The sequence below is a fragment of the Triturus cristatus genome, chromosome 7, assembly GCF_964204655.1.
Source record: "Triturus cristatus chromosome 7, aTriCri1.1, whole genome shotgun sequence".
Taxonomy (NCBI): domain Eukaryota; kingdom Metazoa; phylum Chordata; class Amphibia; order Caudata; family Salamandridae; genus Triturus; species Triturus cristatus.
The window spans coordinates 659,715,242-659,740,525 of NC_140590.1; the positions used below are offsets into that span (position 1 = coordinate 659,715,242).

The 25,284-nt window shown below is 51.1% G+C and overlaps 1 protein-coding gene across 1 annotated transcript in view; it reads right to left on the bottom strand.

Annotated features, from left to right (window-relative positions):
- Positions 1-25,284, bottom strand: part of LOC146810311 (cilia- and flagella-associated protein 337-like) — a 1,036,625-nt gene that overhangs the window by 152,840 nt on the left and 858,501 nt on the right. Inside the window, exons 17-18 of the mRNA XM_085614420.1 lie at positions 12,360-12,505; positions 10,632-10,849 (exon numbers count right to left, since the gene is read on the bottom strand). Of these exons, the coding sequence (XP_085470546.1) occupies positions 10,632-10,849; positions 12,360-12,505 (364 nt within the window). The remainder of the gene's footprint in view (positions 1-10,631; positions 10,850-12,359; positions 12,506-25,284) is intronic.

Sequence of the window (25,284 nt, forward strand, 5' to 3'; positions counted from 1 at the left end):
AAACATCGCCACAGAGGATCCCCGCAACTATCACTAATGATATGCAGAGTAGGCGTTCCCGTGCCAAACGCCACGACAACAACGCACCTCAACATTCTCAACGACCAGCTCGATCGGTGATAAGAACACAAAACCGGCGATAAGGCGCGTTAGCACCAGGAAATCTACACCTGCTCTTACTTGGTGTTAAGTCGAACGGCAGCCAGCACCACAAAAGGGAGACCAACCCAGGGCCACATCGGAAGTGCAACAGATGCAATGATGTCCCACTCATGCCACTGCAAGCCACAAGCCCAGGGCCCGTGGACATGGCACCCTCCACGCCATGCAGCCACGCTCCTCAGGCCAACAGGTCTCACGTTTGGTGCGGGGACTTGAATACTCCATGGCAGAGGACATACCAGTGCACCCGGCAACATCGCAGGCTGCACACCCACTCAGTTATGATTTGTTCATCATTACGTATATCAATTGTGTGTCTTTTGCACACCCGATCAGCCCAATGGGTGCCACTAAGTCTGTGACCAGGAAGCAAGGCCACGTGGCGGTAGGCCCGCGCTGCCCGCTTGCTCTGGCCTACACTGCGGTCCAGCAGGGCACACGAAACCTGAGTTGCTCGGACTGCCGGGATGGGGCACCATCGCAAGGTGCCCACCCGCTCAGCAGCTTAAGGTGGCACTGACTCAGTGCACAAAAAGTCACCGTCATGTGGCGGGGTGCCTGTGCCTGCTGCAATGGCCGGGTGCGACTAACCCTGTGCAACTCCAGTCAGCGCCACGTGGTGGTCAGCCCGTGCCGTACGCAGGCCTGGGTTGCCACTAACCCTGTGCATCTCCAGTCAGCGCCACGTGGTGGTCGGCCCATGCAGTATGCAGGCCTGGGTTCCCACTAACCCTGTGTGCAACAAAACTCTTGTGCCCTTCATGATTGGGAACCATGGCGTCCGTCATCCAGTCACCATGGGCAGAGGAGAATGTGACGTTGTCGGCCCCTTATGTTGGCGGAGTCACATGGCATGTGATGCCTGTGCCGGATGGGTGTGGTGTGCGTGCAAATCTGCCCTCAGGGAGAGGCTGTGACATGCTGATAACTAGACCACTGACCTGCACACCACCAGCGAGTTTGCCTGTGACGGGGAACAATGAGGGCCCCCCCTCTGAGCGTAAGCGGAGTGGTCTGGCCTGCGATACGCCGGACCAGCGCAAAGCTTGCCACAATGACACGTGGGCTCTGGGCGTGGTTCAGTCCATGTCCTGACTAGGAAGTGAGTGATGCATGTGTCCCTGTTGTTGTGTCCATGGGAACCGGTACACAAAATGAAATGTAGCACCCTCTGGCTGGCATCCCACATGATGAGCATCATTGACGCAAGGGTAATCACTGTCCCTACATTCATCCACACAGGCATACATGACTGGTGAAAGACATGACACAGCAGTGCGTCAGTGGATGTTTATTGCACATCCAGTGCAGTTATGCAGCTGGAGTGGTTCAAAGCAATGCCCAGCACACTACACAATATGGGTCCGTGGAGGGCCAGCCAGAGTCCATCCTGGGATGACAAGTCCTGCTGAAGAGAAGGGCACAGTCCGCAGCCTGGTCGCTGTGTCATTGGTCATTAATCCAGAAGTGGCATTCCATGTCGCTGTCCAAGGTGAGTGCATCAGAGTGTATCGTGGGTCAGTGGAAGGTCATGAGGCCATGTGCGGGACCAAGCAGAAGCAGGCCAGGTGGCGGTAATGAATGCTAGTGCCTGGTCCTTCTGACCACAGTCCCATCCACGTCCTCGTTCCCGGGTGTGTGCCCTGCCCCACCTGTGGGTGTTGCAGAACCGGCTGCCGCACTGTGTGCCACTGACACATCAGGGGCCTGAGTAGATCCGGCTGCTGCACAGTGTGCCACTGACACATCAGGGGCCTGAGTAGATCTGGCTGCCGCACTGTGTGCCACTGACACATCAGGGGCCTGAGTGGATACGCCTGCCACACTGGGAGGCACTGACACACCTGGGGGCAGGGATGTGGATGATGTGGGGGCAGCAACATTCATCTGCGCCACGCCTTGTGGCAGCAATGCCATGGTGGAGGTCTGTAGGGCATGATAGATCCCAGCTACATTTCGATGATGTGCAGCGGTGGTTGCCATCCTTTCTGCCTCCATCCACACCATGTCTTCCATGAGCCTCCGTATGTGTGCCAGCTCACGACTGGCATCGCTGGAGCCACTCTGAGCAGACAGGTGTTCTTCTCTCTGTGTCATGACTCCAGCGATGTCACTCAGGGCTCGTTGGAGACCATGGGGCGGACATAGACACCCAAGGATGGCGTCCAGTGTGGCAGCCATGATGCCAAAGCCCACCCGCACCTGCTCAGCCGTCTCTATCCGGCACTCCAGCACACGGCGTTGGAAGGCCATGTGTTGTTCCTGAGGTCTTGGAAGGGTGCCGGGGCTGTGGGTGCCTCCTGCTAGGTGGTTTGGGTGGTGGGTGGGGTCTCATTGATGTAGCTGGACTGCCCTGAGCCTGGAGGTGAGTGGCGGATGAGGTCAATGATGTCTTGGATGGTTTGGGTGTCGATGCCGGCGTTGTCCTCCTCGTCATCCGTGAAGAGTGGCTGGGACTGCTCTGCAGGAGGTGTTGTCGGTGCTCCTGCGATGTGAAGGGGAAATGGTGTATTACAATGTGTCTACATATGTGTAGACGCATGGTACAGGTTGACATTCAGACAGCATGGCATTGTACATTGTAACAGTCTGTAGGTCTGGGCGCTGACCCAGAGTCATTGTGTGTGTGCACTATGCTCTGCTTGATTGTGCATGTGTGCCATTGTGCCCATCTCCACCCATCTCCCCAGTACCTTTTGGTCACTCACCCTGTTGAGGTTGTGTTATGACCTGTCGAGCAGTATCTGGTCTCCCGACTCCGGCCACAGTCTCCACACTGATGACTGCCGACACCAGCTCCTCCATGTCATCCAGCTCCAGCTGTGGCGCTGGGCCCCCACCTCCAGTCTGCATTGCAGCCTTCTGGTTGGCGGAGAGTTTCTCCTTGGTCTTCCGCTTGATGTCATTCCATCGCCTCTTGATCTTGTCCATTGTCCACTTGTGCTCTCCGACGGCATTCACCTTGTCGACGATCTCCTGCCATATTGCAGTTTTGGTGCCCAGTGACACGTTGGAGGTGACGAAGAGTTGTTGATGGTGTTCCATCACCTCTATGACTATGATCCTGTTCACCTGCGGACTGAACTTCGTCATCCTGTCCTTGCCCTTCCCTGTCCCCGTGGTCCCAGGCTGGTCGTCCGGGGTGCTTGTGGGGTTGCGCTCATCCTCTGCGCCTGCTCCGGCTGCGTCCATGGTGCTTGGGTGTAGGTCAGTTTGTGTGTGGGTGTTTTTTTTGCTTTTATGGAGATTTTTTCCACCTGCCAGGTGTGTGTTGCAGGTCTGGTGCTGCTTATCGCTGATTTCCTCATCGCGCTTTGGCCCATCGCAGGTTTTTTGGTTTTGAGGTTTGTGTTTTTATCTCCATCGAGGTGGTTCTATCGCAGACATTGTACGCGGTTTCGGCAGGCTACCGCCTTGTTGTGAATCGCACGTTGTCACAGGGTTTATTTTCCCGCGATGAGCTGCGATTTTGAAAGTTGCATTACGCTACTCTTACGGTAGTTATCACACGTTCTTGTGAATATACCCCTGAGTTTCTGTTAATCATGCTTGGGTGTAAAATTAGAAAAAGAAGCTGTTTTATGAGCAATGTTAGTATAACAGGAACTTTGACTATCTCACTCACTTTATCAGAGACCTCAGGTGCCCAAGAGGTCCCGCATATATTAGACAACAAAATAAAACATTGCCGAGAAATGTTACGGTACAGCATCACCACACAGATACATGGCGGAGCACCGGTTTCACTCTGATACATTTGCTTGTGACAATGGATAGAGTAGACTGTGCCATGTGAGACATCTTTGGGTGAGTTAGAAAACTGTATGGGTGTTGACGGGTATGTGGGTAGGATGTGAGTACTAGAATTTGGAGGAGCAAGCTATCCACGAGGTGTGCACAAGGAGTTACTCCAACGTCTTTCCAATGATAGTGTCCAGGGCCGAACTGGTGATTCCGGGCACCGGGCAAACCCCAGTAGGCCGTATGGGGTAGGTGCCGGTTTTTTCACAGAGGGCAGATTTTGGTGGCCCGGCTGTGTTGACGGGTGTCGGGTGAATACATTAATTTACTAGTGCGTGTGCGCAGGGTGCAAGACACGCAGGCCGCCTGTGCCCACCCTGCGCACTTGCACTAGTAAATTAAAATTCACCCTGGCACTGGGCAGCTCGTGTATACTTTCAGTGCCACAAACAACTCGTGGCGTGACCCGACCAGGCCCGTAACACAGGAGTGATTGATGATGTCCGTCACGTCACTCACGTGGGTCACCTGACCAGAGAGACCCCCCCTGCCCTGATCATCCCCTCCCTAGCCAGGGCACAGCCGCGTGAGCTAGGCAGGCGAACTTGGGGAGGGAGCGCATAGTACCCCCAGGGGCACCCCTCTGTCCCCCCCTCCCCCAACATCATGCATACCCAAATAACACACACAGAGACTGTTGAGTTGGGTAAAATTGCTGCAGGTTTATTACATAATCCAGAATATGTATTGGGTGGGTTATTTTACGGGCGATCTAAGGGCAGGCAACCAACTGGGCCGCCTGCCCGCCTGATGAGCCGGGCAGCGCGGGAACGATGCTTGCTGTAGCTGCCATCCATGTGATTCTTTCTACGATCACGTGCCGTTGGTAACTTCTACTCACGCCCCCCCTCTCGGGGCGGAGTGTCGCTTAGCAAACCCCCAGTTGTTCAGGCCCACAACCACCCGCAGGACTAGTGGGGCGCCGACACGGCTTCTGGGATCCTCCCATGAGGCTCCTCGGTTTTGGCTCAGGCACCCCCTATGGTGCCGCGCAGAGGTACCCTTTGTACCGCCTGCTTCCAGATCGCCCTGTAACTCCGCCTGCAACGAAAAAGAGAAACATTACAATGCTCAGAAAACCCCACCACCCGATGCCTACGCCGGGTAAGCGGTAGTGAGGGATGTGGCGTGGTGGGCGACAAAGAGGTCACCAGGAGGGTGGGGGAAGGCTAAATAGCCTCCCCTTCCCTACAGGGGCCGGGAAGTGACGCGCTTGCGCGTCACTTCCGGCCAGCACGAGGAGGGGACACTGGTCGGCGTCCCTGCCCCCTCCCCCTGGGAGGGGGTGGGGAGGGGTGACCGGTGCCCCGGTGGCACTAGGGCGCCGACCGCTCTGCGGGGGCCACGGTCGGTGGCAGATCATTGGTCCGACCCAGTGCGATGCTTGAGTCTGACTAATGATCTGCGTCCCCTCCCCAAGTTCGCCCGCCTGTATTATGCATAAGTGGCAAGTGCACACATTCTGCTAGTTACTTACACGCATGCGTCACAGACTCATCGCAGGGCATCGCAGACCGTCACCGTGAAGGCAGCTCTGTCACTGACTGCCAGCCAGGCAGCAAGCAGTAGTAGAGTGCGACCTCCACAGTATAAATACAAAGAAAGTGACGGTGACCTCACCTGGCTTGAAATGGTAGGTTCAGTCATCATGTGACGTGGCGAGCCCGCGACGGACGGGAGTGGCCTGATGTGTGATGGTGCTACAGCAGGGGGGCTGCTTGCTCGGAGTCTTATGTGAGGTGAATGATCTCCATGGCAGAGAGGGACTGATTGAACTGCCATTGATGATTGGTGGGTTGCAGGTCATGATCTCACCTGTCCTCATCAGCTAAGCTTTGTGATACAGTGTATGGGTGGGTGAATTAATTTACTAGTGCATGTGCACTGCGCCGTGCGCACACGCACTAGTATTAAATTAATTCACCCAGGCCTGAATTCACCCGGCAGCCGGCGTTTTGGCATGCTGCTGAGCTGGGGGCTGATGTCACTGCGGTGGGGGCTGATTTCATTGATGGAGACCTGCGTGTGCTTAGAAATCAACAAAGTAAAACAAATTTCGTTCAGCACACGCAGGTCCCCATCAACGAAATCAGCCCCCAGCTCGGCAACATGCCAAAACGCCCGGTAGCCAGTCCGGCCCTGCTTGCAAGTCAGGCTGGCGGAGGGGGCTCAGATCATCTGTCCGACTCAGCGCGACACGCGAGTCTGACCAATGATCTGCGCACCCTCCCCAAGTTCTCGAGCCTGCATTTGTAAACGCACCCCAAGGTTAGACGGACCTATTTACTACTGCTGCAACTCCTTAGCAACAATGCGACGAGAACCGCGACACCCCCTAGGAATTTCCCCCACAGGAATTTCCTTGTGGCATGCATATGTGTGTTCTGAAGTTTTATACTGGGTGCCCCCCCTGCCCATGCTGTCATGCTGTTTATTACTACATGAAATCGAATACGAATATTCGTGTCTACGTTTACTTTTTGTCATGGATGGATGTTGTAAAGTAAACTTAGACACAGATATCCGATCTCACGTGGTAATAAACAAAGCTGAGGTGAGGGATGATGCTTGCTGTAACTATTACTGGATAAGTCGACATTACTGCACGCTCCAGCGCGTGCTCCATTCATTTAGCAACAAATCCGTCACGCAGGGAACATGGCATAATAAAAAGAGGAACACATGAAGGCTTCCAACAGTTACGCCAACTGTGGTGTTTCCTTTCAGTATATATCAATCGATAAATAAACCAGCTCTCTTCAGAATGGCAGTTGATTTATACAGATTAAGCAAAGGAAGTGCATTATGCATAGTAGTGTGTGCACGTTCTGCCTGTTGCACGCATGGGTTGCAGTGATGATAACCCTTGCACCGACATATTTGGGCCTTTGAAGCCTTGTCAAGATCTAAACACAAGTTTTAGCAGAGCACTGCTAGATGGAGTTACCATATGATATAACAGGCAATATTAAATCAGACCAATAAGGTGTGAAGCCTCCACACCTTATTGGGCTGATTTAATATTGCGAGCAATGGGGCCAGTGCCAGCGTGGATAGCACTCTTATTCCCAGTGGAAATAGCTATGCTCAGAAAAGTGTGACAATGATACACTATCCATACACTTACAAAAGTAGTTGCACTCGCAGCGCTTTAAACTCTCATGTGTTGAACATTCAAACTGATACTGGGACTTCATGGGGAGATGCTCTCCAAGGATGGTGATCTGTAGCACTGTCTTCTACAGGCCGCCCTTGTGAAGTGTTTCTTAGATACATATTGTTCATACTGACTGCTGAGACATGGTTAGATAAGTCCTTGTCGGCCTCAGATTCCTCCAAATTAAATTCAGGTTTGATCTGCTTTATTACATCCAAAGGCCATTTTTGTTGGCTCTTAGGGCCCGGCTCAGTGCACTTTACCACTGCTAACCAGTGCTAAAGTGCTTGCGCTCTTTGCTTTAAACATGGTAAAACTGGCTTACACCCAATTGGAAAATTTACTTGTAAGTCCCTAGAAATGTGGTTCTACATGTACCAAGGGACTGAAAATTAAATGCTGCTTGTGGGCCTGCAAAACTTATTGTGCCACCCACTTAAGTAGCCTATTTAAATGTGTCAAGGCCAGGGCCTGCAATTGCAGTCTGCCTGTGCAGTTGTAAAACTGCCATTGTGACCTTGCAAAAGGAACCTTTTGCCAGGCCTAAAATATTCCCTTTTAATACATTTGTCACCAGGATGTCACCACTAGCACAAGCCCTGTCCATAAGACAGTGTGCAGTATGCAGAGTGCAGTGTATTTAAATGGTTTGGCATATACATTTAAGTTTTATATGTCCCGGAATAGGCGAGGCTCATTTGCTACCCTTGTTCTTTGTGTGATTCTTTAATTTTTCTCAATCCCATGACTTCAGTGATGTAACATTGATGGCAGCACCCACACTCTGAAAAGTGTTTCAGTGCCACTGACCTGGGTGCCTTTGTGTGAAATGTTCATGCTTTCGGGCCAGGGTGCCATGTGAGACATTTCCATGCTTTCTGGTTGCCTGGGTGCTTATGTGTGACGTTCTCATGCTTTCTGGCTGCCTGGGTACTTATGTGTGATGTTTTCATGCTTTCTGGCTGCCTGGGTGCTTATGTGTGACTTTTCCATGCTTTCTGGCCTGGGTGCTTAAGTGTAATATTTACATGTTTACCGACCTGGATGCTCATGTGTGACATTACCATGCTTACTGGCCTGGGTGCTTATGCGTGACATTTTCACCTTTCTGGCCTGGCGTGGCCAGGCCTGGGCATTACGTTTCCATAGTTTCTGGCCTATGTGCCCTAGGTGCTAGTTATCAGATACTTATGTGTGAAAAATGTGCTGTAAAATGCACCATTTTGGTCTGTCTTTTTCCAAACTTTTCTTGGGGGGAGAAGCCCCCTAAACCCCCCTCGTAGCGGTTGGCCTCGCTGGCTGTGGTCGCACACTACGTGCCGGACGGGGGCTGGTCTGGAAAAATTTGCCAGGGCTGCTTTCAGTTCCCAGTGTTTACTAGGTAAAGTGAATTTGTTGACTCAATCAGCTACATTTTTATTAGCAAGGCAGTGTGGAGAACATGAGAGAAACATCTTTCCCAAGTCTACAATGAAGGACTAGTGGAGCCAAAGGTGCCTTGCTGGACCCACAGAGAAAGGCCACATATCTTCTCCAGGCCGAGCTATTACTTGAATTATAAATGCATCACTCGAACAAGCCAATGAAGAATGAGACAAGAGGTGGGGAATAGATATGCACTGGAGAAACACTGGCATTGCTGTCAAGCAGCTTGCTTCCACATTAATCTATTGCTCCCTTGCCATTACCTTTTTATCCTCCGTTTTAATGGTTTTTTATGTAATATTTTTGCAAGGGCCTGGCAGCTCCGTGCGGCCACCTGGCCACCCAATTTCCTGTATTTTTATTGGACCCTGCTCATACTTTGTTTCTTAATTACCATCCTCAAATTGGAATCCATCATCTTGGAATGATAAATTAGCAATAAAATGTAACAAAAAAAACATTAGATGATAGCCGCCATGTGTGAGCATGCATGCGCATTCACTGGTGGCCATTTTTGTTTTTTTTATTGTGCTGTGGAAAAAACATTCCAACATAGTTGCCCATTCTTGCGTATGCATGTGGACAATGGGTGAACATACTGGAATGTTTTTCCAAACTGTAATAAAGCATTTCAATGTGGTCACATGTGTGCAGATTACGGTAATGTTGAAATGAGTTTTCCTACGGTATATGAAAAGGCTTTCCAAAATGGCGACGTTATGTGCATGCATCTATACGGTGAACAACCTTTACAACGCAACTATTACAACGCACTACACTTACAACGAAATTTTTACAACGCAACATCCACTACAACGCATTCCATTACATCGCATGACACTACAACGCATGTTTAAAAACTACCTTTACAACGCATTCCATTACATCGCATACTACCTTTACAACGCATACCATTACAACGCAATCCAACACTTACCCTACTGTTGCACCCCCTGGAGTTAGAATAGTAATTTTTACCCCTATACTATCCAATACTTACCTTAAATGCAATTTAATATTATGCGTTGTAATGGTATGCGTTGTAAAGGTAGTATGCGATGTAATGGAATGCGTTGTAAAGGTAGTTTTTAAAAATGCGTTGTAGTGTCATGCTATGTAATGGAATGCGTTGTAGTGGATGTTGCGTTGTAAAAAATGCGTTGTAAGTGCATGCGTTGTAAAAGTGTGCGTTGTAACAACATACATTCATCTATACACATGCACAGTGGCCAATCGAGATAATGGCCATTTTGGGGAAAGCATTAGAAAAGCCATTAACTTTGTGCCCACCTTTGAAAGGTGAGACCTGTAGGTAGTTTCCAATGCGCGCTTATTGCAGGGATAGGCAGAACTAGTAGTGTTTAATTCCACAGATTCTGCGGAGTTACATAAAAAATCTCTGCGAGACTCCACGGAGTTTTGCCAGCTGGCAGAGAATATGCACGCAGCGCTTTAATTTAGCTCTGGTAGTAGGAGCAGCGCTGATAAATCAGAGCAAACTGCACCATGCGGTGTGCAAAAGCGAGCACCCATTCAAGTTGATTTTGCTGCCGTTCGAGTAGAAAATGTACTCGCGTGGAAGTAAATATACTTAAGAAAGAACCCTCTGACCTTGACCGCTTTTGACCGCCTGGGTTACACAATCATGCTCGGGGATGGCAAATCTCGCTCGCACTCGCCAACTCGCGTTTTTGGAGCCTTGCGTGAAAAAAAAGCATCATGCAGCGATTGGGAGGATTTGGCCATATTTCCACATTACAAGCGTAACGCAGAGCCGTCAAAATTCTGCCAACTTTGTGGGCAGTTGATTGTTGCCATCATTAAAAGCAAAAGTCCAAAAGTGATGCCTGACACATGGATGCCACTTGCCGCTCCAGTCACAAAGTTCCAAATCCAGGCTGTATACCTTAGTCTCTTCTTCTGTTACAAATAACTTAGCCTGAATGCCTCAAGCAGCACTCATTTAATCAAGCACAGAAATATGTAAATTAAAGCACAGATACACAATGGCTAAGGCTGGCTTGCCTTGTCTTGCTTGTAGTTGACTTCTAGCCAAACATATTTCCCAGAGGTGCACCAGACTCACTTGTGGTGGAGGAACGTGTTGGGGTTCCTTAAGTTCCAGCTCTTCTCCTGCCCGAAGGTTCCTACACACTTCCCCTCAGCAGTCCACAGCTTGGCGGCTCTGTCTGAGGAACCACTGACGATGAAGGAGTCCGAACCGAACAGAAGCAGCTGGACACTCACTAGGGTGCTTGTGTGGGCCCTCCAGGCACAGAGCAGTGGTGGGCGGCTCTCGGGTACCTAAAGCAAGACAATGACAACATGGTTGAGGCTTTAGGGAATTTAGGGAATGTCAAAATAAGGCCTGTGTGTTTCATTCCCCTTTCCTCTGTGTGAATGAGTTGAAATACAGTGTGAGAAAGGTTCCGCGTGGACAGTGTCCTCACAAGATATTCAGTGCTTATTGCCAGTGGAAATACGGCAGTCAGTGCTTGAGTGCATAATGTCCCGTTTCAGAGCATGGGCGGAGGAAGCATTCTATGCTGTACACAGAATTATTCAAAGCAGGTTTATGTAAAACGATTAGGTGTTATCAGTGTGTTTAGACACTGGTTTGCGATGATTCGAATAGCTGCAAAAACAAAATCCGAACACACATATTGCAGTACTTTGGTTTTCTGGTTTTAACACCGCAAACTCTACAAAGGACCACTCACTATGCATTAATGTGTTCATTTGAGTTTATAATTTTTCTCTACCATAACCTACCTTTCCCTTAAATTAAAATCAAATGAATATATGTTGTTTTTTTTTAGGCAAAAATATATTTCTTTATCACGCGATTAGAGATTTTTACAAATAGTTGTTAAGTTTCAGATCAGGTGCGGAAAATCGAGCTTCAGAGATGTATAATGTGGAACCACGCGTCTTGTTTTGTGCAAGATGTACTTGTCTATGTGAAAAGGCAGCCTTCTCCCCGGGGCAGGATCAGCTTCTTTGTCTGTGATTGGGACTTCCTGCCACAGGGTCTGATGCAGATCCGTGAGTTTTGATGCACATTTACAGATTAAGGGGCGTATTCATGAGGATTTGACGCAGGGCAGCGCAGCAAGCCACCATGCTGGTCTGCCCTGCGTCAAAGTGAAAGTGAAGGAATGTGTCATATGGTGCATTCCTTTCCTTTTCCCCTTCACTGGCGCCGTTTCTGTAGACTAGCGCCAACGGAGGCACCCTTGCACCTTGCAGGATTGTTTTTGAGCAGGAAAGGCAATTTTCTGCATAAAAACAATCCTGGGATGCTTTTTCCTCTCTCTATGTGTACTGCAGAATATGATAGACAGTGATTTTTATATAGAATGTTTTTTTATGATGTTTAAAGACTAAGGCCAAAATAAACATTCTTGACTGACTAGCTTTCATGTGTCAAGATGGACTGCATATGATCCATGAGTAGGGCGTATCAATAGTCTAGTCTAGCCAGTACAATTTCCTATGCAACATTTGCAGGCCAGGCTTTGGAATGCAGATTTTTATATTTCTCACAAAAGCATCTTTATAAACTGGTGCTGCTCATTCACCTTTAAAGGTTAGTCAGTTACTAAAACAGACACAAAGAATTTGACAGTCTGTCAGGTCCAATCAGCTCATCGTATGCCCTAGACGGTATCCATATCCAGCTTTTCACTATGTGCAGTAAACAAAACACTTAGAACTGTTTCTTACGTTTGGATAAGAGAAAGCTATTGTTAAAAAATCCATTCTTGCAAGAGACGTGCAAAACAGTGACACGTTCTGAATATCGAAGCGCTACCTGCGCTGTAGGCTGCAATCCATAGCCTGAAATATCCCAAATCCGGATCCATCCACCCGTGTCTCCTGAAACCAGAACAGTGTTGTCTGAATTGGCTGACAGTCCAAAAATGGATTCATCAGCATCTTGTGGGGCATAGAAGGACACTGAAAGAGAAGGAGATATAATTCACCCAGGCAACATCATGGTCCTCTGAAGTACTTGCACATCCTCTCTTGGCGTCAATATTATACTATCAATCATCACCAACGGTGGCTTTAATGGAACACATCACTTTAGTTCGGAAGTCACAGTACCCAGTTTGTTTTCTTTCAAATACATACTAACTTATTTCCCAGGGAAGGAAATAGCTAAGCTAAGAGGAGTTGGCTCTAGATATTTGTTTGGTAACAAAAAAAAACCAAAATATAGTTAATTGAATGAGTGGTGCAGGACTCTGCCAAATGTACATCGACCATTACGAAAGATATCAGAGATGCTATAACAAGAGCTGATAATGAGGACAATTTCCCAATGCTAAGCAGTATGGCAAATCTTTGTGAAACATTTGTGATTAAAGTTTCTCACCATATGTTTAAATAAAATGGAATTCGACTCTCTGGAACTACCCATGATTGTAGCTCGCATTTTGTATTTAGAAGTGTACAATATAGAACCTTTTTCCCTGTCACCCTCTCCAGGTGGTCCAGAAATATCTATTGACAAACTGGCTGAATCTCAGCATTCACAGGAAACATGCTCAGAAATTTCAAGTACAACTTGATTAACCAACATTGGCAAAGCCAATAGGTCTCACTTATTGACCTATTAGCGTTGCCAACACATTTTAGACATGCAGTGCAACAATGACAACATCCTGTGCAACATGTAAAAAGCGAAAAAGAAACAAAGTCACAATGACGTGGCTCTCTATTACACATATGCTCCTCCAAAATGACGCAAGACCAAATAAATATTATGGGGAACCCTGGTATTCATTGGAACCTGTGTACATACACAGAAAATCACAAAGGTTGCCTTGGGAGAAGCTTAAAACCTAGACTTCTATGGCAAAATGAACGTATTGTTCATCCATATACATTTAAGCAGTGTACTTAGTTACTGCATGTACAGGTCAGATATACATACACAATTGTCACTTTCTCTCTGCTATATAAATATATACATATACACACACAGATATATATAGCGCAGTGAACGTGATACGTGACCGACAGTATGATAACATTTTCAATAAAAAGAGTCAGAGTTTGAGTTCAATTCAATCACTATAATTTATGACAGTCAACTCATTAGCACATCAATGTTTCTGAAGACTTTTATGCAATTTGTGTTTCTAGAACTCTTGGGTGTTGTTTGCTTAGAAAGGTATGCTAATTTTTGCATAACAATCCCATACGAGACCCTGCTTGGTGAGGTTTTCAATAGTTTTCTTTATTTCTGTCATGGTGTTATGGCCAATCCTGTTTCAACAATTGGTATCAGAAAGTTGGCCAATAATTTCCACTCGATAGTCAGCGGTGTTGAGAATGACTATGCAGCCAGCCTTGCTGGGGTTTTATAACAATGTCATGATTGTTTCTCAAGGTCCGGATAGCCCTCCTTTCAGTCTGGGAAATATTACAGCATATGCACTTTCTTTGTTTAATAAGAGAGTCAATGTCTCTCATGACAAGTTTTTCAAAAGCAAATATTCATTGCACTGAGATAGAATATAATGAGCGCCTGCACTCAGATACTCATTTAACCCTACGTAAACACTGAGGTAATTGATTTCCCCTAATTTCTCCATCCTCATAGGCTGCTTCCTCTGTTGTCCTGATGAAGACCCAGTTACAATTTACATAATAGGTCAAAACGTCGACATGCTAACGTGTTAACTGTCATAAAGTGTAGTGACGAAACTCAGCTCATTCTCTGGGCCTTTATTTGGAGTTTTTTATCTTTTCTGCAAATGGATTCTGATAGGCCAATGCTCAAGGTAAAAACCGTTTTATACACAAAGCTGGTGCTTTAATGGATATGACTCTAGGTTGTAGAATTCTTCCACTGCAATGATCCTGGAAAAAAATATCTAATTTTCAATCAAACAATCAAACAGGATTTATAAAGTGTGTCTAATTAACCAGTAGGGTATCCAGGAACTTGCAGGTCCCCCCAGTCTTTAGTCGAACAGCCAGGTCTTTAGGGTCCTTTGGAATTCCAGAAGAGAGGTGATGTTCCAGAGCTGTATGGGAAGGCTGGTTAATGTCTTTGCTGCGATGCATGAGATGGACCCTCCTCCACTTTTGCTTCTGTGGATGCGGGGCATGTGGACAAGTGATCTGGAGGCAGAGTGTATAGTATTCGATGGCTGGTGGAAGTTCAGGCGGTATTTGATGTAAGTGGGTCCTTGGTTGGGTAGTGGCTTGTGTGCGTGGTTCAGCAGCTTGAAATGACATCTCTTCTGAATGGGGAGCAGGCGGAATTGCTTGAGGTGGGGTGTGATGTGGGTTTGTTGGGGGAGGTTGAGGATGAATCTGACTGTTGAATTCTGTATGTCAGAAGTCTCTGCAGGTGGTGTGTGGTGATTCCTACGTAGAGAGCATTGTCGTAGTCTAGTCGGCTGGTGATGAGGGCCTGTTGGAACTGGCCTTTTTTGCAGGGTCATCCCAGAACTTTTTGCCTTCCTCCTGTATTTTTTCTGACCTGTTTTTGTTGTTTTTAGGACTCTGGGCACTTTTCCACTGCTGATCAGTGCTAAAGTGCATGTGCTTTCTCTTGTAAACTTGGTAAGATTGGTCTACACCTGTTTGACATATTTAATGTACCTGTAAGTCCCTTGCTGCTAGTGGGCTGGCAGTGCTGCTTGTGCCACCCACCGAAGTAGCCTTTCAAACCTGTCTCAAGCCTCTGCCGCTGTAGGGCCTGTGCACGCAGTTTACTGCCGCAGAGCCATGGCATTTAAGTTGGTTGCCATGTCTGAAACTCCAATTTTGCTACATATAGGTCACCCCTAAGGTACGCCCTAGCTAGGCCTATGGGCAGGGTGCTGTGTAGGTAAAAGGTAGGACATGTGTCTCAACTGTGTGGCATGTCCTGGTGGTGATAAACAGCCTACTTAGTTTCTCACTGCTGTGAGGCTGCCCTCTCATAGGTTTGCATTGGGAATTCATTGATATATGCATCAGTTGTAATTTATAATATGAAAGGGGTAGTGTGGTCGTGTTTGGTATGTTTGGAATAGTAATAACAAATCCTGCTTATTGGTGAAAGCGGATTTATTTATTACTATTTTAGAAATGACACTTTTTTACAAGTAGGCATTTCTGTGTGCTTATGATTCTTTGTGCTCTGCCTGGATGTGTATTCACCATCTGGTTTAGACTGACAGGAGAAGGGGATATGCATTCACTCTAGACAGTCACAAGGGGGGTTGAGTGTGTGCCTTTCCTGGGTGACTCAGCGCTGGGCTGCATAGACCTTGGCTGCATTTAGATGGGCGGGAGGAGTTTCCCTTGCACCTGAAAAGGCCTGGTCTGAATTTTGTGTGGTGGGAGGAGTTGCACATGCCCCTGAATAGGGCTGTGTGTGAGTTTCACAATGCTGTCTCCGCCCCCTGTAGTGTGTCTGGGGCCAGGTCTTGGGATCGGAATGGGGGTGGTGTGCACTTCTGAAAAGTGTTCGAACTCTCTCCAGCACAAAGAGTTTTGCACTATAAGTACAGGGGCTATGACCCCATGATTGTAGATACTGCGTGGACTTGTAACCAGACGCTGCTGGCTCTGCAGACTGCACCAGAGGATTATTGGGGTAGTTAGGGAAAACCACCACTTGGACTTGGCTTTGCTGACCTGCTAAAGAAGGACTTCCTCTTCACCTTCCAAGGGACCTGTGTGTTGGCCTACCTGAGCCTCTGCCTGTGTGCTCCAGTGATATCCCAGGGCTTGGTAGTCTGCCCTGTGTTGCTGGACTAGTGCATAGAAAGCATTTTTGCCTTTCTTTCCACTCAAACGCTGTGGAGACCTGGTGCTTAGGGTGCCTTGTTTTCCTATTACTGGCCCTCAGATTGAGCGCACTCTCTGAGGTCACCCCGGGGCTCAGGCAGACGCCACTTCAGTGCTCCATTGTAGTATGGAAGCCCAGTTTGCAACCTCATGATGGAGATGGTGTCCTGGGTGGAGAGCTAGCTCCAGACAGTTAATCAGTGGATTAATCATGTGAGGTGATTTCACCAACCCGGCGTTAGTGTGTTTTTGTAACGTTTTACTGTGCAGTGCATTTGACATGTAATAGGCTTGTATATCTCACACAGAGTTAGAGGATGTGCTTAATTCGTGCTGGTGGTTTCCGATGCTCGGCACCAGCACTTAATTGTCAGCACCACTCTTGTGACAGTCCACCACATGGTGGCATTGTCTTATTTTAATTTTCAGATGAGCACAACAACTCTGTTTATTAAGTCATAAGTGAATAATACTAGCCTCTCATGCCATTGTTATGGCTGTGTGTGTCCTGAAATAGTCTGAATTGTAACACTTGCGGGAGTATGATGGTTAGGTGTAATGTTGGTACTGCCTTTGGCAGCGCTGGCACATTATGGGTGGTGCATGCTACGGTAGCCTTCTGAGAAGGGCCCTGGCACCTCATTTGTTTTACAAATTAAGCACTGCACATACTTGAACATTTCTGAAGATGTCCTTACCAGTTTTATCTGTAGCCCGATGTGTGCCTCCTCTTAAATTCACTTTTAGAGATGCCACCGCTGCTGCGCAGTGTAGACAAACACGAGGCCATCCTAAAGCAAAGGTCAAGCAACTAACCACAGATTTAAGAGTAAACATGTCAGCCACACTCACTAGTAGGGGAGAGACACCCACTCCAAGAGCGAGCAGAAGCGCCAGGGGCGGCATACCGCAGCTGTGCCACAGGAGGGAACAGTTTAAATCCCTGCCAAGTACCACACAAGGCTACAAATTACACAGCTGTCACATGCAATATGAATTACTTCTTGCACGGAAGCATTTTAGGAGGTCCACCCACAGTGGGAAGGAAGCAAGCTGGGCATCGGGGGCAAAAAAAGAAAAATAATTACGTAAATCTGGAGTAGGCACAGCAGGGCACTGGGCGGGAAACTGGAAAAAAGAAAGAACAAGGTACACTACAGGTCATATGTTAACTGTAGGCAGGAAAAGCATAGCCTGGCTTGCGATGCAGGTACTTGTTTTCTGTCATTGTCTATTTTCCAGTATTATTTCCAGAGCAGGAAAAAAATATGGTCAAGTGGCGAAACTGCTGACTATAGTGAATGGCTCACCGGGCATCTCATTTACACAAAATTGTTATTCTGGGCAAATGATGTCTTCTACTTTACATTATTTTTAGAAATAAGATAGACTCAGATATTAAGTAATTTTTAAAGCGAGGACATTTATGCTTGTGCAATGTGTTGCCTGTTGAGACAGTTAAGGGCTAGAATGAGAATGTCTGTATATTAAGAATTTCCAGTTTGGGGGCAAATACAGATAATTTGGGACTGCGAGGTGAATCATTTTGACCATCATCAAACATTTTAGTCCAGCTGAAAACCAAGATTAGGGCCCAATCCTTCTCGTTTCATAGTTTGCAATTAACCAATAAAAATGTTTTAGGCACTACATGGTACCCGGTTATTCACAGCATTAGATTGAGGTACCGTCTACGAAAGGCAATGAGTGGAAGACTGAAAAATGCTCTTTTAGCCCATGCGTGGTGACACTAATCTGAGATCTATTCAGAGGGTCCCTGGATATGGTTTGTCATTTTCAAGCACTGGAGTGAAAGTAGCATAACCCAGTCCTTTCCACATGCTGTGAATTTTGTGGAAAGGTTTTGCTGGAAGTTCCTGTGTGGAGTTCCAACATTTAGGGGTTTAGAGCACTTGGTGAATGGGATTGGGACGAGAGATTCCAAAGTCTAAGTACAGGCTACCAGGTTTTCAGGTCTTTCGTTAACTTTCTGGAGTTCTCCTCAGCTCAGAGATACCATAGCAGGAAATTCCATAAAGCGATGGGTTATAAATGTAGGACTAGTTCAACTAAATTAGTTAAATGTGGTCGATCGCACTGACAGGCTATTTGTAGTAGATAACCTTAGTTTTTGACCGAGAAAGTCCCTTTAGTTTTGATAGGTATGAGACAAAATGGCCAGGCAGAGCTTTGTGAAGCAAGTCGAGTATTTTGAACTCTGCGAAATCACGAAGGGGGGCAAGTTATGGGGCTTTCCGATGTACACAGAAGATACGGTAGCCCGTGATATTTGGGGTTCTAGAAGTTAGTCTTGTGGCCAGAGGCTTCTGTGGATGCCTCTGCTATAATCAGTATGGGATATGGCCTCTGCTAGGACCTCATCTGAGCTATCAATGGCAGTGCCAGGATCAAACAGGGAAGCAAAAATAACAGATGTATTCTTGGTCATATTATTGATGTCCGACAGGCAACATTTAGGTTGTGAACTAATCTTGAAGGAAATGGGGAAATGCTCATCCAGAAGGGAATCAAATGGGGCAATGCATGATCAGCAGCACCTATTTTTGACCCATGGATGCAGAGAAAGTGTGGTCCAAACCAGAGGTAGGCATGATTGAGGCTGTCTGGGAGAGGTTGATTTCCTGGTATACAAGTGTTGGACCCGGCCTCGTGGCATGGTCCGTACCCCCGTGGATTGTGCCCGTTCCCCGCCCCGGCCTTCACGGGCCACCCTTCTGAACTGCACCGAGGCCCCTCATCCTGAGCTGCACGAGGTCGCATACCCCTCGTGGCTCCGCCATCTTGTTGGCACCCACGTGACTCTGTGCACCAGCCAGCGCGACCCCGCTCAACCCGGCCTCGACCCCAGCGAAGCCCCGACATCGAGGCACCACGAACTGGCCAGGGGGTGCCGCAGGAACCATTCATCGCCCCCGGCAGAGGACAGTATCGATGGGACCCCCAACTGTCCTCCCCTCTCGAGGTGTGATCGCCCTGCAACTCCCTTGGGCCTGGCGCCTCTCCTGCTGGGCGTCTGGCCACCTCCACCCGGCCTCTCCGCCCCCACCGGGCGCCTGGGTCCGGACATCAAAGGGCTCCAGACCTATATCTGGGGCAACCCCGCCACAGATCGGCAGTTGTATCCCGGAGTCGAGAGCCCTGCTGATTGAATCGCGGCTGACCCTACGGAGAAGAACTCTTGTCGGAACCATCACGAGCCCTGCTGACTGCGTCGCGGCTCCTTCTTGTGAACACTTTGAAGCCACCTGGAACATCGGAGCCCTGCTGACGCTGTCGCGGCCCAACCTTGCTGAAACCTCCCTCGGAGCCCTGCTGACGACGTCGCGGCTCGAGCTGAGCAGAAACCATCTTGAGAGCCCTGCTGATTGGATCACGGCTCTCCACGAACTGTACGCCAGAGCCCTGCTGACGCCGTCGCGGCTCGACCCCTCCGAGATCCGGAGGTCCTCCAGCTTGAGGATAAGAACTGGGCCCCAGGTACCCTCGTACCGCACTCCTGCTAAAGACTGTCCCGCTACCCCTACCCTTCCAAAGAGACACTGAGACTTTTGGTGGATCCCTCGATCCCTTCGTGTAAATATTGACCTCGTAACCTTTTTATTGCTGATAAAGAATTGCTTGTCTTGAGACAACCTCCTTGAGTCCTGTGTGGTGGTGTTACTGTGCTAGTACGTGATAGGGGAAGGATCTCTCAGGAGACTTCTCGGCAGCGCTCGGCTACTTCGTACAGTGTGAGGGCCCCCCTTGGTGGTCTCGCCGACTCCTCGGGGTCCGCCTTCCAACATTTGGTGGCCAGCGACGGGATCCGAGCCGAACGCAGTACGTACCAGCCAGTACCCACTAGCTACCCATCCAAACATACAGTAATCATGAGCAGCCAGGAAAACAACGCGACAATGGAGTTCCAGCCCGAACGGCTGGAAGAATATACGCACAAAGAGTTAAAACAGTTCTGCAAAGACAAAGGCATTGCAACCACCGGCCTAGGTACCAAAGAGGACATGCAGAAAGCTCTGAGGACATGGCTGGAGGCTGGGGCAGGCCCCTCCCAGGAAGAAGGTCCCTTGCCCCTGACTGAGACCACATCAACCGCACTGACTCCGGCAACCGGAGGAAGAAAGAGCCTAGAAACCGGCCTCTCCGAAGAAGAAATACGAGAGCGGGAGAAGGTCCGGAACCACGAGCTAGAAACTGGCCCTAGAGCAGCTACGGCTTCAAGAGGAGATAGAGGAGAAGAGGCGACACCGGGAGTTGGAGGAAAAGAAACTGACCCTTGAGCACGAGCGCAGTCTCAAGGAGCTCGAAATCAAGGCCAAGAACGGAGGGACCAACGCCTCCAGTACTAGAGACACTCTACCGCCTGCCGAGACCAAGGTACATATCCCAAAAGAGGTCGTCAAGGAGTACTACAAGAATGACGACATCCAACAATGGTTCAAGGCCTACGAGGTGGCCATGACCTCTCATCGGGTGCCCCGAAAAGACTGGGGCGCGGGCCTGTGGGGGCGGTTCCTGAGTGAGGGTCGAGACACACTGCTCCAGCTGCCGGAGGAGGTGATGACCTCCTACGATCACATGAAGGAGGCTCTGCTCACCCGCTACGGGCTAACCGCAGAAATGTACCGCCAGCGGTTCAGAGACTGCAAGAAAATCCCGGGCACCACCTGGGTGGAATATGTGGACTTTTTCAGTCGGGCCCTAGAAGGGTGGATCAGAGGTAGCAAAGTAACCACCTACGGGCAGCTGGTCGACCTCATCGTGTGGGAACATCTCTCCAACAATTGCTTCGTGGAACTGAGACAGCACCTCCTCGACAGCAAAATGACCGACCCGCGAAAACTCGCCGTCGAGGCCGATCGATGGGTCAACTCCCGGGTCCCCCGGAACTCAATGGGGGAGTACCAGAGGAACCCCACCGGACCCCCCCGCCAACGCGGTGGAGGGGGAGGGCCGAACAGGAACCGAGACCCTCCCGCCGGGGCCCCCAGGAGCCCCCCTCGAGGGCCACCGCAGCAACAACTCTCCCCGAGCCTAGCCCGAAGGGGGGCGCCCCCGGCCAGACCCGGACCACGGCCACCAGTAACGTGCTACGGCTGCCAACAAACCGGACACTATGCCAGCGATCCGGTCTGCCCCCTGAACTGAAGAAACGGGGCCGGCGGGCCTCCGCCCCGACAGCTGGCGGCCGCCGCCCTGTGAGAAGGAGAAGAGGAAGAGGAGACCCTCGACCGAGGGACCACTGAATGGGAGCCGGCAGCCATGTCCCTGGTCTGCCTGGGTAGCCGAGAAATGGTACCCTGCACCCCCATCCCAAGCAACACCCAGAAGTACTGGCAGCAGGTCACAGTCAATGGGCAACGGGCCGAAGCCCTTCGTGACACCGGCGCCAGTGTCACCGCTGTCCGCTGCCACCTGGTGACCCCCGAACAGATCCTACCGAATGTACTGTGTCCCGTCCGGACGGCCGACAACAGCGAAAGCCTGTGCCAGATGGCCCTGGTCCCCTTCGAGTGGGGAGGGGTGACAGGCCTGCTGAAGGTGACGGTACGCGACGACGCCCCCGTCGACTGCCTCCTGGGGAACGACTTGGAGAGTTCCCCCTGGGCTCAAGTGGAGTGACGAGAGCACCTCCGAATGCTGGGACTATCTGACTGGGCCTGTGCCATCACCCGGTCCATGACCGCCCGGGCCCCCCGCTCATCCTCGGCCTCCGCCGCCCAGCCCGAGGGGCTCGCACCACCTCCCGCCAGCAGCGAGGGGGAGGCGGACACCGGCCCTGGACATAGTGAATCCTCCCCCGAAGAGATGGCTTCCCCGTGCGCCCTACCAGAGCTGACACAATGGCGACACGAAGGGGGCCCCACCCGGGAGCAGTTCCAACAAGAGCAGCAGTCCTGCCCCACTCGCGAAGGGGTCCGCCAACAAGCGTCCGCCCAAACCAACGGGGACCAGACCGGCACCCACTGGGTCTACTGGGCCGAGGGCCTGCTATACAGTGAGCAGAAAGTGGCAGAACTCGGGGCCAGCCGAGTGTTGGTGGTCCCCATCCACTTCCGGGAGTTCCTGCTCAACCTGGCACATGATGTGCCCCTCGCCGGACACTTGGGGCAAGACAAAACGTACAGCCGTCTGGTGACCCACTTCTACTGGCCCCGGATGCGGAGAGACGTGGACAACCACTGCCGGTCCTGCCAGACCTGCCAAGCCAGCGGGAAGACGGGGGGTCGGGTAAAGGCCCCCCTCCAACCCTTTCCAACCGTCAGCACCCCGTTCGAACGGGTCGGAATCGATATCGTGGGGCCCCTGGATCCCCAGACCGCCCTGGGCCACCGCTTCATCCTGGTCCTCGTGGACCACGCCACCAGGTACCCGGAGGCGGTCCCGCTAAGAACTATAACGGCCCCCGTGGTAGGCCGGGCCTTAATGGGGATCTTCTCCCGAGTGGGATTTCCCCGCGAAGTGGTGAGCGACAGAGGCACGAACTTTATTTCCAGATACATGCGGTCCCTGTGGCAGCAGTGCGGGGTCACATACAAGTTCACGACCCCCTATCACCCTCAGGGGAACGGACTGGTTGAGCGGTTCAACAGAACATTAAAGGGAATGATCCAGGGCCTAGAAGAGCCCCTCAGGCGGAGATGGGATGTCCTGCTGCCGTGCCTCCTGTTTGCCTATCGGGAGGTCCCGCAGAAGTCCCTGGGGTTCAGCCCGTTTGAACTATTGTACGGACACCCGGTCCGCGGACCGCTCAGCCTGGTCAAAGAGAGCTGGGAGACGAAGCCCCAAGGCGCCCCTCCTGACGTCTACCGATACCTCCTGACCCTCCGAAACCAGACCCGCAAGTTCCGAGCCATGGCCGAAGCCAACCTCGAGGCCAGCCAGGAGGACATGAAGCAGTGGTACGATCGGAACTCCTCTACCATAGAATTTGAGCCAGGTCAGAAGGTATGGGTCATGGCCCCGGTTGAACCCGGCACCCTCCAGGACAAGTGGACCGGGCCCTTCAAGGTAGTGGAGAAGAAAAGTCCCGTCACCTACCTGGTCGACCTGGAGTCCCCCCGGAACCCCCTCCGGGTCCTACATGCTAACAGGCTAAAACCCCACTTTGCCCGGACCGAACTGAGCCTGCTACTGGCGACCGACGAGGGGGCGAGGACGACTCTGAGCCCCTGCCCGACCTCTTGCAGTCCAATGTCCATGATGGAACAATCGAGGGTGTCCAACTCGCCTCTTCCCTGACTCCGGAACAGCGCAATGACTGCCAGCAACTGCTGCAGGACTACGCAGCCCTCTTCTCCCTCACCCCGGGGGTGACCCACTGGTGCGTCCACGACGTCGACACCGGGGAGAGCCCCCCCGTGCGACACAGAGCCTACCGGGTACCCGACCGAGTGCGGGCATGCATCCAGGCCGAAGTAACGAAGATGCTGGCCCTGGGGGTCATCGAACCCTCCGTCAGCCCGTGGGCCAGCCCTGTCGTCCTGGTGCCAAAGGCCGCAGCTCCCGGCCACCCCCCGGAGTTGCGATTCTGCGTGGACTACCGAGCCCTGAATGCAGTCACCAAGACGGACACCCACCCTATACCCAGGGCCGACGAACTCATCGACCGCTTAGGGGCCGCTCGCTACTTGAGCACGCTGGACCTCACCGCCGGGTACTGGCAGATCCAGCTCACCCCCGGCGCCCAAGAAAGATCCGCCTTTTCGACCCCGGATGGGCATTACCACTTTCGGGTGATGCCCTTCGGAATGAAGAACGCCCCGGCCACTTTTCAAAGACTGGTGAACAAGGTTTTGGCCGGGCTTGAGGCCTTCAGCGCGGCCTACCTAGATGACATTGCCGTGTACAGCAACCACTGGGCAGAGCACCTCCTTCACATTAAAGCCGTCCTGGCCGCCCTCCAGCGGGCCGGGCTCACAATCAAGGCCAGCAAATGCCAGATCGGCCACGGATCCGTGACCTACCTGGGCCATCAAGTGGGGAGCGGGCAGGTGGCCCCTCTCCAACCGAAAATAGATGCCATCCAGGCCTGGGAACCCCCCACTACCCAGACCGCTGTCCGGGCCTTCCTGGGTCTCACCGGATACTACCGGCGGTTTATCCGGGACTATGGGAGCATTGTTGGCCCCCTCACAGAGCTAACGTCCAAAAAGCAGCCCAAGAAGGTGCACTGGACACCCCGCTGCCAAGCAGCCTTCGACACCCTAAAGACCGCAATGTGTACTGCCCCAGTGCTACAGGCCCCTGACTACAATAAGAAGTTCGTGGTGCAGACGGACGCCTCCGAGTATGGGATCGGGGCCGTCCTGTCCCAGGCCGATGAAAAGGGGCTCGACCGACCAGTGGCCTTCATCAGCCGACGGCTACTGCCCCGGGAGCAACGATGGAGCACCATCGAGCGTGAGGCCTTCGCTGTGGTGTGGGCCCTTAAGAAACTCCGGCCCTACCTCTTCGGTACCCACTTCCGGGTCCAGACCGACCACCGGCCCCTGCGGTGGTTAATGCAAATGCGGGGCGAGAACCCCAAGCTGCTGCGGTGGTCCATCTCGCTACAAGGGATGGACTTTGACGTTGAACACCGGCCCGGCAATGACCACGCCAACGCCGACGGCCTGTCCCGCTTCTTCCGCCTTGATGAGGAGAATCCCCAAGGAGATGGGTGACTCTCCATGCCTTCGGCTGGGGGGGACGCCTGTTGGACCCGGCCTCGTGGCATGGTCCGTACCCCCGTGGATTGTGCCCGTTACCCGCCCCGGCCTTCACGGGCCACCCTTCTGAACTGCACCGAGGCCCCTCATCCTGAGCTGCACGAGGTCGCATACCCCTCGTGGCTCTGCCATCTTGTTGGCACCCACGTGACTCTGTGCACCAGCCAGCGCGACCCCTCTCAACCCGGCCTCGACCCCAGCGAAGCCCCG